Source organism: Heteronotia binoei, chromosome 11 (genome assembly GCF_032191835.1).
Source record: "Heteronotia binoei isolate CCM8104 ecotype False Entrance Well chromosome 11, APGP_CSIRO_Hbin_v1, whole genome shotgun sequence".
In the NCBI taxonomy this organism is placed as follows: Eukaryota; Metazoa; Chordata; class Lepidosauria; order Squamata; family Gekkonidae; genus Heteronotia; species Heteronotia binoei.
This window is the reverse complement of record NC_083233.1, coordinates 42,703,277-42,720,104: the sequence shown is the minus strand read 5'-3', so window position 1 is coordinate 42,720,104 and position 16,828 is coordinate 42,703,277. Positions and strand designations below refer to the sequence as shown.

The 16,828-nt window shown below is 43.7% G+C and overlaps 1 protein-coding gene across 3 annotated transcripts in view; it reads right to left on the bottom strand.

The window, feature by feature from the left end:
* FGF13 (fibroblast growth factor 13) overlaps positions 1-16,828 on the bottom strand; it is a 272,150-nt gene that overhangs the window by 54,321 nt on the left and 201,001 nt on the right. For all 3 annotated transcript variants that reach the window (XM_060249482.1, XM_060249484.1, XM_060249483.1), the window contains 2 exons: positions 16,022-16,132; positions 7,252-7,355 (listed from right to left, as the gene is read on the bottom strand). In XM_060249482.1, the coding sequence (XP_060105465.1) occupies positions 7,252-7,355; positions 16,022-16,132 (215 nt within the window). The remainder of the gene's footprint in view (positions 1-7,251; positions 7,356-16,021; positions 16,133-16,828) is intronic.

The following is a 16,828-nucleotide window of genomic DNA, read 5'->3' as shown; positions in this document are numbered from 1 at the left end:
TAGACCACACCCCCAGATGCCAAGCCAGCTGGAACTGCGTTTTTGTGTGTTCCTGCTTAAAAAAAGCGCCCTGTCTCTGGTTCAAGGGAATTCTTTTGTTGCTTGTTCTTATTGGCACAAGTGCAGAAATGATGAAGTCCTTTTCCTACCAATAACCTTGCTCGCCTTTTGCAAAACTGTATTGTTGGATCCTCTGCTCCATAGCTGTACTGAGAGCGAGCCGGTTGCCTACCTAGGGCGTCAGAAAAACTGGAATGGAGTCTTTGTGGTACTTTGGAATACTTTGGAATGAGGTTGATAATTGGTTCCATCATAAACATTTTACCAAACTCCAAGTAATACAAATTTGCTTGACCACAACCAGCCACATGGGCTGGCTGGCAGTACTGGAGGACACAAGCTGGGAGGGGGGGAGGGAGATATAACCAAGCTTCTTTATCATTCATACTCATGCACAAGAAGTCATAGTACCTGCATGCAGACTGAGCACCAAAAAACCAGGGATTACTTTTTATCAGGACCAACAAAAATATCCTAACACAGTATGCAAGCTTTTGAGTTTTCCAGAACTTTTTATAAGAATTAAACAGTGACACCTTAAAGACTGACAAAATTTTATTTCAGCATATGACTACAGTTTATTCACCATGATCTTGAGGCACTCCCAACTGTTACTAGATAGGTAAAATGTAAAACCAGGATGAAATGTGATAAGCAGATACAGAGGTATGTGGTGGAAAATGCCAACAAGTCACAGCAATTTATGGTGACCCTATAGGGTTCTCAAGGCAAGAGATTAACAGAGGTGGTTTGACATTGCCTCCCTCTGCATAGACTTCCTTGGTGGGTTCTCATCCAAATATTTATCAGGGCAAGCCTGCTTAAGTTTCCATATCTGATGAAATTGAGCTAGTCTGGGCCATCCAGGTAAGTCCTACAGAGGTATAGTTGAAGTAATTAAAGGCTGGGATATGCAAGATATTGGCAACATTAATGAGTGAGCAATTCAACATGAATGAGTTCGCAATTGCAGGGCCCGGTTGAGCCCTGTGGGATACATTGTCTTGACTTTTTCATCAGCCTGTTTTATTAACATCCCTCCCCACTTGTCTGTTGCATAATCTAAACTGGCCAGGTGCATTTATAATCTAAAGTATTCTATGAATTTATGCTCATGAAAACCTATGCTAGAATAAATAAATTGAGGACTCCTAACAGGTATACTGATTTAACAGGAAGTCATATAACAGGCTAGGATCCAAAAAACCATGCAATTAATCCTACGTACCCAGCATCAGGCTGCTTTATTGTAGTTCCCTAAATCCTAGCAGCTTAATTTGCATATCATGCAAACAAACTCCTAACTATGCCAAACACATTAACTGTTGTACAGCCTACGCCAGTTGCTTTGCATCTGCTCTCACACAAGGATGGTTCATCTTGCATCTTCTGACCTAGTCATTTGTTCCTGCAGGAATTGGTTATTTTCATGCAAAAGCAAGTGCATCCAGGAAAAATGTAGCAAGCATGTTGTACCTAGCCTTGACTTTTCTCATTGGCTAGAAAAACAGAAGGTGGGAGGAGGATTTGTTTCTCACTAAATGATTGGGCAGAATGCAGTCTTCACATTTGCCTTATACCTCTGGATCTAAAACGGCTAAATCCTTACTTCACAAGAAATGAAATCTGGGATTAAGGGCCATGGGGTTCGGGGGTGGAGGGTGGGGGGAAGGCTGCAACAAGCTTTGGGATGCATGCCAAGAATGTGGATAAAACATGAGCTACCAGTTCATATGGCAACCCTATTCCAAAATAATTCCGGCTTGAATAGCAGCAGTACTGGTGCTGCTGAAAGCAGAGGGACAAATGGACACAGCTAGACACCTCAACATCTCTGGATGAAGACATCATAAGATCTTTAAACACGTTTTTAATTACACGTTGATGATTCATGTTGGTTTTAAATGGCTTTAGGCTGCTTTGGGAACCTAATTTTGGCTGAAAGGGTGTATGTGTGTTAATCTAATAACAGTAATTACTGAACACATGGACACATATTACACTGCTTTATGCTAGTTAAAGCTTTGGTCCATCAAAGGTCAGAACTGAATGGCAGCATCCCTCCAGGGTTTAGAGCAGCCATTCTGTTTTGGGACCCAAGAGGATTTTTGAAACTGGTCATCAACATGTAATGTGTGGGTGTTCTTTTTTAAGAAGACCACAGATTTATACCCCACCCTTCTTTCTGAACCAGTCTCAGATTGGCTTACAATCTCCTTTATCTTCTCCCTCCATAATATACAACCTGTGAGGTGGGTGGGCTGAGAGAGCTCTGACAGAAGCTGCCCTTTCAAGAACAACTCTGCAAGAGCTATGGCTGACCCAAGGCCATTCCAGCAGCTGCAAGTGGAGGAGTGGGAATCAAACCCGGTTCTCCCAGATAAGAGTCCGCACACTTAACCAATACACCAAACTAGTTCTGTTAAAAAGTTAAAAATCCCACTGGTTAAGCAGTGGGTCAGAAACTAGCCATTGAATGTGGTCACTTTAGGAAGATGGTTATAACTACTTTATGAGAAACAGGACACACTGGTTGATCTGCATTTTCATGTTGCATGGGAGCATATCCGGTTCTTTTATATTATTCTGTAAATCAAGTGTCACATATATATATATATATAACTTTATGTAAAAGCAATCTTCAAATGATACATTTTGCATCAGTGTTCATTAAATGATCTTTGGAAGAAGAAAGAACATGACACTGTATCAAAAGAGGTTTGCATTGCAGTCAAAATAATTGTCATTATAGCTAATGTAAATTCAAATAAAGATTTGTAGATGGAATGAAACAACCCATTTGGAAGGTGTTTATGGAGCAGCTAGCAGGATTGGGCAACCTCACCAAGCCTCCTCCCATTTAATTCCTGGCAGCTTGAGCTAGCACCCACTTCTGCATAGACCTGACCACCGCAGGCAAAAAGAACAGCCCTCTTTGCCATAAGGCAGTGACATCATATCGGCAGAGCCTGCAACAAAATGTAGCTTGACCAAAGATGGCAGATCACAACTATGGAAACAGCAAAAGACTTCAAAAAATGGAAAGAGAATGAGGAAGTTGCACATGGGTTTAATTCATATAGGAACATATGTGGCTCTCTATTACGTGCATGCTTGGCTACAACCTTAATGTGTGATAAGGCTCTCACATGTAAGGGTCTGCAACCATTACATTTTGCCCATTCATTTCTTACAGGTGGGGATGCTTTTCTCAAAGAATGATTTCCATCCTCTAAGCTCAGATATCAGGAGAGCCTCCAATACATTTGCCCCATGGGTTTTGCTTTCATTAGTGAGGAGACTAAGGAGGCCAAGGGAGATTTTAAATCTTGGCACGTATGCAATGTGTTGTAATTTTTTTTGCAAAAAGATCTTCTCAAGAGAGTTGCCTGAAGCACAACGATGTCTGACTGACAATGCTTATACACAGATGACTTTTTAAAACGTGGAAGGCTGTGTCACACGAGCCACAAAATAAAATAAAAAATAAAGCCACCCCAAATAAGTTGGCCCAGATCCAAAGAGCTGCTTGAAGTTCATAATGGGTTCTAACTGCCCAGTGGGACATTTAAAAAAAGACTTCCCATATTGAGCAGCAGACTTGGCATAGTTAAAGACCCACAAGTTTGTCTTGCATCCTGCTCAACAGTTTTGGGAAGGTACTGGATCATTCAGTGACCTGAATTTATGCATGTTCATTTAATGATATTACATAGCTTTCTCTCATGGTTGCAGAGGGCTACACATCTACCACTGCCTCCAGTATTAAAAGACACATAGCTAAAATGTTTGAATCGGGATTTGTTATTTAGGTGTCCCTGTGCCTTCCATATCTGCCCGTTTTCATAATAAATCCTCTTTCTCCTCGGCTAGCCAATGACAACAGATGTGGCGCACTGTAATTTCTCTTTTTTTCCCCTTCAGATTGAGCCAGTCACAACACCAGCAATGATGTCTAATGAGGGAAATGGTGTAATAGTGTTGTAATGCCGATTTGCTGACCATGACTAGCAATTCAGAGACTGACAATTGGAACTGTAATGATTCAGCTATGTAGAATAAGGAGCTACTGAACAGGTGCAAATCTGTTCGATGTGAATGTTGACAATGACCATCGAGGTAATCCGATTGGGAGCTCATCTTTATTTATTACATATTAAAACATTTGTTCCCCACCTTTCCTTGTGGTTCAAGGTAGCTTACAATAACACTGAGGATTTTTAATAAAAAAAAATCAATTAAAACCAGAATAAAACAACAGACTCCAAATCTCTCATTGGACAAGGAGCTGAACAAGGTAAATTCACCTGCAGCAGACACCCCTCCCCTCCCCTGCCATGCCATATTAGAAACTGCATTTGAACCTCACCTCAGACTCAAATGTGCCTGCCATGTGATGCTGAGATGGGAGAGGAGAGACCACAATCAGGAACTTCAGCCTCCCCTACATGAAAAGCTAGCTATATGTCAGGGATGGCCAACACTAGCTCTCCAGATTTTTTTTGCCTACAACTCCCATCAGCCCCAGCCAGCATGGCCAATGGCTGGGGCTGATGGGAGTTGTAGGCAAAAAAACCATCTGGGAAGCTACCATTGGCCACCCCTACTATATGTTATAAAGAATCAACCAGAGACAAGGTTATCATGCAGACTCCTGAGGTGCTAGAATACTACATATGGAGATAAGCCTTTAAAAAAAAAAAACATTTCAAACCATATGACTGACTCTTCCTGCAGTCTGTAATGATACAGCCCAGAAATGTACCACCTCATTGTTATGTACAGAAGAAGCCCTTGAGGAGGAAGAACAGAAGAGCATAAGAAGGGTCCTGCTGGATCAAATCAATGGCCCATTTATTCCAGCATTCCGTTTCCCACCCTGCTCACAACCATGCCTCAGAAGGCTCACTAGGAGGTGCACAGAGACCAAAGTGCCCCTTCCCTTTTGTTGCCCCCCTAGCAACTGGTGCACAGACTCTAAACATGGCGGTCCCATTCGGCGATTGGGGCTAATACCCACTGGTGGATCTCTCCCCTGTGAAGCTGAAAACATGTAACAGGTATTCCTTAAAACTGAGTCAGCTGCAACAGAGCAGCCTGTCCCTACCCGGAAAGCCTTTTGCAAATTCCACCCGAGGCATCGTTCTTGGCTGCAGTTCGCTGATGTGAGAAATATCTAGAAGAATCTGACTGTCAAACATGAGCTCCAGCAGCCCATGCACTCCTCGGCAGCTTCCACAGTCTTAATCCACCCTGTTCCTGATTACGGATCAGTGGCTCTGCGGCCGGTCAGCCTGTCCCGGCTGCTCGCACCCAGCCTTGAAGCCTCCTTGCTGAAGCCCAGCAGGGTAATTGCTATGCATCGAGGCTCACAGCGAGCAAAGCAAACCGTTGAAATGGAACAAGGAATAAACTTCCAATTAGCAAGCATAGAGGAAGAAGGAATAATTCTCCTTGAGCTCTCAGAAAGCCAGACAAAGCCCAGGGCTGTTTTAAACAGCTCAAGCCAACTTACAAGGATGCCACATACACAAACACCCAAATTGTAGGCACAAATATTTTCAAATACTCTCCCCATCACATACAGAATTAGCTCGCCTCTATCTGGAAACAGATCTTTTGTTTCCTAGCAGTGTCGATGCATCTTTTCCTGCACACAAAAACTGCAAATAAAAAGCGACTATTTGCAGTCAATAGTTGTGGTGCAAACAAAATGCTATCTATCTTCTCTAATAACATTCCTTCAGCCTACTTATTACCCCTTTGGTGGAACAAAGTATTTTACAAGCTAAGAGCTGCTGCGGTGGTGGTGGGGGGAATGATGTGGCAGGTGTTCAATTCCTGGGTCTGTAACTCTTTAAGCTGCAAGTGGGGGAAATCGCATGAGCTCCGCTCATATTCAGCTCTACATTTAGAATATGAGTTTATAGGAGTTCCAAAAAAAGGCACTTCATCTGTTTTCATCCCTGGAGCTGGCAAAAGGCTGGATGAAACTCTTGCCAGACCTTGTTAATGGCCAGCCTGCCTTCCACCGACTAGCCTGGGTTCTTCTGGCAAATTTAGGCATTTGAAAAACACCCATTAGTTCTCGCCTAATGCAGACTCAAGAAACACCCACAGACACAAAAAGAGAGAGCATCTCTCATCCCAATGACCCGTATTCTCAATAAGGAGGTATTGCCAAGATACAAATTACATTTTTATCCTATACTTCCTCCAAAGAGCCCAGGCTGGCATACTCAGCTCTTCTGTTTGAACTTCTTAGCAACCCCATGAGGTAGGTTAGGCTGACTGATGGAGTCTAACTCAAGGTTACTTATAGATCCAGGTGGGTAGCCATGTTAGTCTGAAGCAACAGAATAAAGTTAGAGTTCAGGAGCACCTTTAAGACCAACACAGTTTTATTCAAGCTATAAGCTCTGTGTGTACACAAGAAAACTTATACCTTGAATAAATCTGTGTTGGTCTCAAAGGTGCTACTGGACTCTAACTATTCTTAAGGTTACTTAGAAAGCTTCACTGAGGAGAGAGTGCTTGAACTCGGGTTCAAACCCACTGTAACTATTATAACACATTGGTTTTCCATGAAATGTCAAAAAAGTCAATAGCCCATAAACTTTTTTTATGTGCCCACCTGCTCAAACATATCAGACTAAAGACGAAGGGGCATTACAGCTGTACAGATGTACTCATTTGCACAAGTCCATCTGAGCACATATCGCCACATACATTGACTAAGTCACACCAATGGTCCAAATAGCTCAATACATTCTGCTCTTTATGGCATTTGCCCTCCATGATCTCTGTCAAATCAAAGTCACCCATCAGCTTCTGCCACGTAGATCCCTTCTGGGAAGGTACAGATCTCCAGAAATCAGGGTCCAGTGCAACCTACTCATCTTAGTGGTATCAACTGCTAGCAGTGATCACTCAGCTAAAGATGCTGTGGATTGAATCTGGGATCTTCTACATTCCAGGCAGGTGCATTACCACTGAGCTATGAGTCCTCCAAAACTTCCTTAATACAAAGCCAAACTCTGATACTTCCAGGTCAGACATTCAGCTGCTCTCCAAGGCCTGCACATGCTCCCAGATGAGATTTCTGAGACACAGCCCCTCCCATGAAATGTAGTTCCTGATTCTGGGGAGGCCAAAAGGTATAAGACAGAACAAAAGAGAGAAAGTACTTACCGATGTGTATAAGTATCCTTCGCTGTTCATTGCTAAATACAATTTTGTTTGAACGCCTTGAATCGCCACCACTCGTAAACCCACGGGTATGAGGTTAAACAAAGCTGCAGGCAAACCAAGTAAAGAAAGTTAACATCTTTATGCTTTGACAACATCATTGCATTTTCCATCAAGGGCCATACGCTGGAGTTTTAAGCTTAAACTCTCTGTTATCTGCCACACGATCTTGAGTATTCAAATAGCTGATTTCAAAGACGGCAAATAGCCTTGCACCTCCCTCAAAGAATACTGTTAGCCCTTTGACATTTTTAATTTTTAAAAAGTCAAAGATTTGTAATAATTTTTGCAGTGCTGAAACATACATCTGTACAGCTTCATTTGGAATCGTAAGCCTTCTTGAGCTACAAAGTAAAAGTAGAGTACAAATATGTTAAGTAAATAAATAAGTTCACTTTTGGGGGCTGGGAGGAAGGCTGCAAACCTTGACTATCATCCCTCACAGTGACCTGACACAATTTCTACCCCCTTTACATATGAACTGATGAGAATATCATTACAAGCATGTATGAACATATGAAACTGCCTTATACTGAACCAGACCCTCAATCCATCAAAGTCAGTATTGTCTACTCAGGCTGGCAGCGGCTCTCCAGGGTCTCAAGCTGAAGTTTTGCAAATGATCACTTGGGAAATGATCACAAAGGGAATGTAGATTCCTTTTGGTCCGTCAAGGATTGTATCTTGGTCATCAGATAGAGAAGCTTCAGATAAAGGCTCTATTTTTTTTCCCTTTAGTCCACAATCAGCTATAACAGGCATGTATGTGTAAAGTGCCATTGCTGAAACCAACTGACGGTGACCACATCAAGGGGCTTTCAAGGCAAGTGAAAAGCAAAGGAGGTTTGCCACTGCCTTCCTCTGCAGTTTTCCTTGGTGGTTTCCCTTCCAAGTACTGACCCTACTTAGCTTTCTGATTTCTGATGAGATTGGGCTATATATACCATGCTGCCTTCTCTCCATGACAGGTATGAGAGCTACTAAAACTTTGCTTGTGTTGATTCATTTGCAAGGCTTTTGAAAACATCTAGGCTGATTGGACCTGTCAGAAGCCTTCAGACTATTATATTTATTTGTTGCTTTTATACCCCATTTTTTTCTTCCATCATCATGGGGTGTGGTCAGATGAGCTCTTTTGATCGTTGTTGCTTCTCCCCAGTGGGTTTAAATTGCTCAATCAGCAACATCTATATCTTGTTCTGCAGTTGTCAGCCCCCTTTGCTCACCTCTGACTTTCCTCACACCGAAGAAAGTCCAGTATTTTGTGAACCTACTGGGTTCACCATGTGTATCTGGATGTCTGATCCCTCTCTTGTGCAGTCAAGCCATTTAGGAAATAGCAAACTTCTGTTTTGCCGCCACGATGTGCACATGAACAGTGACTTGCCCAAGGGTTGTTAATTACTGTTCAAGCAGAATTTGCAAGAGGAGCGACAGCAGCAACAGCAGCAAACCAGGAAAGTGTGCTTGGCCTTTGACAGAGGCGAGGGGAGTGAGATGCCGGGAGAGGCAGTCAAAGCACGTCTCCTTGCTTTGCAATTTGCTGGAGTGGAGAAGAGCCCCTTTCCACCTATTTATTTATTTTATTTTATTTTGTTCCATTTATATCCTGCCCTCCCTGTCGAGGCGGGCTCAGGGAGGCTCACACAGACATGCGCATGCATGAATAAACATAATGGTATGACAGTAAAACCATAAAACACAGAATAAAATAAATATAAATACATAAAAATGGTGCTATGATCTTAACCATTTCAAAATTTGTAATTCTCTGTACAGCAGATCTTAGTTGTCCCCTCTGCAGCTGCTGTACAGCAGATTGTTGTTGTTGGTTCATATGCTGCATTAAGCTGTAGTGGCCAGCAACCTAGTTCACAAATGCCTGGTGGAAGAGTGCTGTCTTACAGGCCTTGCGGAACTGTATGAGCTCCCGCAGGGCCCTGACCTCTTCCAGCAACTCATTCCACCAGCATGGGGCTACTACAGAGAAGGCTCTGGCTCTAGCTGTCATGAGCCTGGCCACCCTAGGGCCGGGGATTGTAAGTAGATTTTGCAAACCAGACCTAAGTGCTCTTTGGAGAACATGTGGGGAAAGGCAAACCCTTAGGTATGCAGGCCCCTGGCCATATAGGGCCTTAGAGGTGAGAACCAACACCTTGAAACGGACCCAGTATGCTATAGGCAACCAGTACAGTGCTTTCAGCACAGGCTGAATGTGTTCCCGTATAGGAAGGCCCATTAACAACCCAGCTGCTGTGTTCTGCAGTAATTGAAGCTTCCGGGTTCGAGACAAAGGCAGCCCCATGTAGAGGGCATTGCAGTAATCCAATCTTGAGGTGACTGTGGCATGGATCACTGTCGCCAAGTCTCTATGTTCGAGGTAGGGGACCAACTGCCTTATCAGCCGTAGATGATAGAAGGCTGATCTGGCGGTGGCTGCCACCTGGCTCTCCATATTTAAAGAGGGTTCCAGGAACACCCCTAAACTTTTGACCTTGCGTGCCAGAATAAGTAGTGCCCCGTCCAAGGTCAGTAATAAGACCTCGGTTCCCAGACCACCACGACTTAGGTACAGGACCTCTGCCTTCATCGGATTTAACTTCAGTCGACTCAGCCTGAGCCACCCTGCCACAGCTCGAATGCCATGGTCAGATCTTCCATGGAGGAGTTGGACTGGCCGCCGACCAGCAGATAAAGCTGGGTGTCATCCACATATTGATAACATCCCAGCCCAAACCTCTGGGCGATCTGAGCAAGGGGGTACATGTAGATGTTGAAGAACATCAGGGATAGAACTGCCCCTTGTGGCACACCACATACAAGTCGGTGCCGATGGGACAGTTCCTCCTCTATCGCCACCTTTTGTCCCCGACCCTGAAGGAAAGAGGAGAGACACTGTAAGGCCAACCCCCATATCCCAGCGTCGGCAAAGGCGGCAGGTCAGCAACTGATGATCGACTGTGTCAAACGCGGCCGATAGGTCTAAAATCATCAGTATTGCCAAGCCACCTCTATCCAGATGCCTCTGGAGGTCATCCATGAGAGCCACCAGAACCGTCTCCTTTCCATGGCCCAGGTGGAACCCTGATTGAAAAGGGTTCAGTACGGAAGCGTCATTCAAAAAGCTCGGTAACTGCACCATGACCGCCCTCTCAATAATCTTGCCCAAGAAAGGCAAGTTTGACACCGGCCGGTAATTTGCCAATATGGTCGGGTCCAGAGATGGTTTCTTTAAGAGAGAACAGACAATTGCCTCTTTAAGAGGTTGAGGGAAGGACCCTTCCAATAGGGACCGGTTTACAATTTTCTGAAGTTCATCCCAGCTAACTTATATAAACCAGGATGGACATGGGTCCAGACTACAAGTGGTCAGACGTACAGTAGAGAGCATTCTGTCAACTTCTTCCAGGCTGAGTGGAGTGAAGTAATCCAAAACCTGACTAGAAGAGTGCACACGGAGCCTCAAGTTCCTTTACTGTCTCAAGAGTGGCCGGGAGGTCGTGGCTGAGCGACAAGACCTTATCTGCAAAAAAGCTCACAAAAGTCTCACAGCCTATGTCCAATTCCCTAGCATTTTCACTACCCTGTGGGAGGCTAGTTAATGACTGAATTGTTCTAAACAATTGTGCCAGGCACGAGTTCAAAGATGCAATCCTGGCCATAAAATAGGATAATTCATGAGTGGGGAAGCATCACATCCTGCTCAAGCATCACTGAGGTAGAAGCTGTTGTTATTGTTGTTATTATTTACCTGATCCCTGCTACTGCAGGGCTCTGGGTGATGTATAGTGTCCATAAAAACAACTAGATAACACCAATCTAAAACATTAACAGAACAATCAGATGGTAAATAATAAACACAATTCCAACTGCCAGCTACATTCACAGACAGGAGGGAAGAGGAAAAGGTAGATACTAGAGAATACTAAATAGTAGAGAAGGGTGGCAGCTAGATGGAAACCATCGCTGTCTTCAACCAAAAGTGCAGATGAGATAGCTGCCTAGTCGCAAACCCAGCAGAGACAGCCCCCCCCCCCCACCTGCTTCCAATCTCCAGTGCCTCGTGTCTCTTATCCCCTTCCTGGGTGAGAATGAAAATGCTTTGTTGGAGGATGGCTGTGTGGCTGGCTGGGATAACCCTCGGTGGAAAGGACAGGATGTCTGATCAAACCACCCCATCAAACCATCAAATTGGAAACAAGGTCACAGTACAATGAGCATGCCGTCTGACTGCAGCCATGGAATTCAGGGGACTTGGAATTCCAAGACTCCCCTTGCCCCAAGCCAGGAACTGGTCACATCCAGATCAGTTTCAGTAAGGTGGCCCCATCATGTGTCTCACCAAATCCCCAGCCTACACTCTTCCACTGTCAATTGCAGGTTGAAAATATTAAAATTGTCTAGCAAACTAGGATATAAACCTGAAAAAATAAGCTGAAACTCTCAGAAGCACCAGCTCCTTCCATGGCCCTACAGTGCAATTAAAAAACCTTCACAATGGAGTTACTTAGACATTAAGTAGGTGCTTCTGAAAAGGGAGAAACCCAGGGTTTTTAAAAATAAATCAATCAATCTAAAACTCGTAAAAATATATTTTCAAACAAAGAAAACAAAAACAAACTGTAAAAACATAAACATCACAATTTGGACAAGAAAAGAAATACTGATCAAGATCTCACAATGACATGTCATAAGATCACAGCTGCCCGGGGGGGGCAGTGTGTTAGGCAAGCACCCCAGTGTAACCTTTCCAGCCAGCTGATGAAGGGGCTAGGAGCTGAAAGTGCATCTGTGCTTTCAGTTCCAAGCCCCCCTCCATATTCAAAGATTTCAGAGGGCTTGGATCAGGCTAGTCCTCTGGCTCTAAGCAACCCTCCCATGTGCCACCACTGGCTAACTAATTGGGGAAGGCTTGAAACTACGAGAGTGTCTTGTTGCTTTCAGATACTAGCTGGCCAGCAGAATGAGCTGGGTGGCTCGCATCAATTGTCCTCTGTAGGAAGACAGAACAAGATGGGAAGAAGTGGAGGGCAACCATCTTGGACTTGAGAAATGGAAGACAACGTTTAAAAAATGTGGCTGCCAATAACTCTATGTTCTTTGGGGGAGAAGTAGATATCAGTGGGAGATATAAAGCCTGCTGCCCCCTCTAAGCATCTGGGAACACGAAAGGCAGATTTTCCAGCACCCTAATGGTACCCTACATTATGTACCTTTCCATTCTAAAGTTAGGTCCCTGAGAAACAATGACAGGGCCCTCTCTGTGGTGGTGCTGCAGCTGAAGAATAACCTTCCCAGAAATGCTTATCCTACATTCCCTCCATTTTCTTTTAAGCGCTGCCTTCAATTTTTTTTGCTATTTTTTAATTACACAATTCTCTATAGCTTTTGACAATTTGATTACAGTGCTTCTGGTCTCTGTTAATTCATGCTCTATTAAGTGTACTACTTTATTAAGGGCATTGGTGCCAGCCCAATAAGTTACCATTTGTTATTTTATAATCATTGCATACTTTGGATAAATTTCCCTGAGGGTTCTGTCTCAGTAGAAAAACCGGGTCAACGTGGTTCAAACAAGCAAATATATCACATGGTTCTTTTGTGAAAATGGTTGCCATACACTCCTGTGGGGCAGGTAAAACACTCCACTAGAGGCCATCGTTATGAACAGGAATGCAGTTATGCAGCTTTGGAACTAATGGTCTCAGGGGTCATTAACCTATTCATTAATGACAGCTATTTCTAAGAAATGAAAAATGGCCTGAGCTACTTCTCCAGTTACACCAGGTGCATTACCAGCACTAGGAAGAGCACCATAAATGAAACTATCAGCTAAGCAGCAGAAAGAAAAATCCTGTGAATTTTTTTTTTAAATAACTTTTTAAAAAAACCTAGAGTAGATCTTTTCACAATGTTTTCCTGAGCCTAGATTCTAGGGCAGGGGTGGCCAAACTGTGGCTCAGGAGCCACATGTAGCTCTTTCACACATATTGCGTGGCTCTCAAAGCCCCCATCCCACACCCCATTGGCCTGTTTAGAGAAGGCATTTATCTCTTTAAATCACTTCTCCAAGCCAAGCAGCCAGCTGCTTGGAGAATGCATTTAAAGTTAAAGTTGCTTTCTTTCCACCTCTCCCTCCCACCTCCCTCTCACATCTATTTTCCTTCCTTCCTTCCTCCCTCCCTCCTTCCATCCAACATGTTCATGTCTTACAGCTCTCAAACATTTTATGTTTATTCTAGGTAGTTCTTACATTAAGCAAGTTTGGCCACCCCTGTTCTAGGGGATACATAAGCTATTCTACAGCAACAAGAAAGCTACTAGTAGTTCACAGTTGGAGATCCCTGTCTTAGATGGTAATATATAATTCCAGGGCAAAGCTAGAGCCTACTTTTGGGGATCTCTGAAAGACCACATGAAGTGAAGTTCTGGAAGTCCAAAACCAGGCCCTGATTACATCACTGGCTGTGAAGCTGTCTACTGATTTGTCAGGGAGGGGGATGTCCATAGAAAACTGTCACCTGTGGAAATTTAATTGAGCTATCTTCTTTTTGGCTGCTTCTCTATCCTGCTGTCATAACAACAGCCATCTTGTGAGCTTCTAATAAAAAGGAAAGGAGATTATGAAAAGACCTATGAGGTATGACTCCTCTATGCCGTATCATAATTTTAGAGCTTTGGCAAAGGAGCAGTTAAATTTTCAGCCAATTGTGTGATTATCATATAAACTGGGTATTTGTTGTCTGCATCAAGGCTGCAACATGCTTTAACCCTTCTTTTCACCCAATTCAGGCATGTGTCTAATCTATGGAATACAGACCCTAAATAATGGGCATACATGCACATATCCACCTCCTTGAGGGTGCTACCATGGATTAACTCAACACTTGAAAACTGTCAACTGAACACCTCTAAAAGGACAATGCTGGAACTGGCATCAAGTAATATGCAACACCCATCAGTAGTAGTACATTCAATGATGCCTGTTATTATCAAACATGCATGTGTGAAGCAGTCCAAAAAGGCCTCTTGTGCAAAGAAGCCTGAGATTGCTGCATTAGGGAGAAATAGAAGACACTCTAGCCAGTGCGAAAGCACATGGTACCACTTGCAGAAATACAATTCCTTCCAATTGCCTTCACGGAGAAGGAAGATGCTAAATTGTGTGGGATTTCTAAGTGTGGTAAGCTGCTGGAGATTTCAACACACAGTCTTAAATTTAATTGCACCAGCCTTTGAGAAAACACATATGATTGGGACAAGCAATGCCAACACAAAGATGGAAAGGGAGGGGGGTTCAAACTGTTCCTAATTAAGTAGGGATGCCAGCCTCCAGGTGGGACCTGGGGATCCCCTAAAATTATATGAGCTCCAGACTACAGAGATCAGTTTCCCTGGAGAAAATGGATGATTTGAAGGGTAGACTCTATGGTATTTACTACACTGAAGCCTCTGTCCCCCTCAGACTCTATCCCCAAATCTCCAGGAGTTTTCCAACGTGGATCTGGCAACCCTCCCCCCATCCCTTGCTGGTGGCTGGGGGTGGGACCTGGCAACCCTATTTTTGATTCAGTTCCCAGTCCTGTCCACTGCTGGCAAAAGAGATGGGGAGGGCAGGGGAACTGAGAATGTCACATGTGACCCTGTTGACCTAGGAATCCATTACCACGTGATGATGTGATGGCCAGTGGCATAAATCCAGTAGAATAAATATACTGCAGTTAGGTCTAGCAGTGGATTTCTTTTTCTGACAGTATACCACTTACCGCTTGATACCAACAACACTGAGTTGAATGTTGCCATCCCACCCTGCTTGTGAATGCACTAAAGCATCTGCTTGGCAGACAGCTGTCACGAGACAGTGCTGAGTCAGATGGGCCATGGTTCTGACCAGTATGATTATTTGCCAGTCCTTGATTGGGACTGGAACATCTGAAGAGGAGTTTGGCATTAAAAGACAAAACAAAAAAACCCTGCAACCTCTTTCAATAAATGGTGTGTAATTTAATTTGGATTCCTCTATGGCGTTTATCAGTGCCAGAGATGCAGACCTCACAGAGACAGCATCGTATAGGCTCCATAAGAGTAGCTGCATTACGATGACTCTGGAGCTCTTCCTTTGCAAGCTTATTTACAAGGATAGTTTTACAGGAATAGATATTTTGCCTTGTTTGATCAGATTCTCCAGCAGTGGATTCTGGTTTGACAGGCAAAGGCACAATTAGTCTGATGTTTATCCTCAGAGGGTGATGGGAGGGAAATGGGGACAAAAATCCCCTTTGTGACAGAAACTTGATCCTGATGGATTTGTAATGGAGATGGTTTGGTTTTATTTCAGGTGAAGTGAGGGGGTGAGAAACTTCTCCCTGCCAGAGAATAACAATCCAAATGAAATCCAAAGCACAGCAATGAAGCTCTCCAGATCTCCATGGAGATACCATTTGGACAGGGTTCCCCCCCCCCCCCCCTCCAGTCTACCTCCTCTGGTTTATCCAGTTTTCAAGTGTTTTTCTGTGCCTCTCTTTCAGGGCCAGCAGTAAACATACATACTGCGCTAATGTTTCTTTAGCTCCATCTGTCTCTTTCCCCCTTCCTCTCTCTCTCTCTCACAGACCCCCTTGAAAAACATCCATTGCTTTCTAAAGGCTATTCCCGTGGACTATTTGGCAAACATCATCCAGCAGCTCTCTGTTCCCAGGAGGGAGATACTCACTATAGGTGCTCTCCTCCTCCTTCGTGCCATCGATAGTCCCATCTGCTTGCAGCTGCAAGTGGTATCCTTGCCGGCTGTACAGTTTCGTCACGATGCCTTTAAGCTGCGGCTCTGCAAATAAACAGACAAGTTAAAAGACTAAGGTGGGAGCCCAAAGTCTGCTATCACCTGTGTGCTCTGGATTTAGGGGTTTTCTTTTTAAACAGGCTTCTTTGCTTCTTTTGAGAAGAATGGCCAACATTTGAACACTGACAGCTGCTCACTTAGGCTGAAGACCGGAACAGGAGCTTGAACAGAAGTTGCCATGCATGATCCTATTTCACTTGAGCTGAGAAATACAGGTCATTTTCAATACAAAGGCACAAGCACAGAAATCTTTAGCGAGTGAATCAAAATTCCAGCCGTGCATTGCATGGCTCAGGGAGCTAGGTTTGATCTCCATTAAGATTAGAAATCCGCCAGCAAGGAGAACATCTTGCGTTTTAATGAGCTGAGATTTGTCAAAGGTAAAAAAAAATGGGTAAGAGGGAGAGATCTGTTGAAATAGGAAGAATAAAATTCAATGCCAATCAAGAACTATGCTGAAAGAAATGGTTAGTGCCACTGCAGGTCTAATGAAGAGCATAAAGAGATAGAAGCAACAAAATGTATGTTGGACAGGAAAAGGAATGGGTTAAAAGCTCAGCAATACCGAGATTATACACAGGTAGAGAGAGAGAGAGAGATTATACAGAATGTCAGAAATCTAGTGAATATTGACATTCACAGAAAATGCCAAGAAAGTCCAAAAGCTGGAGAATGCTGATG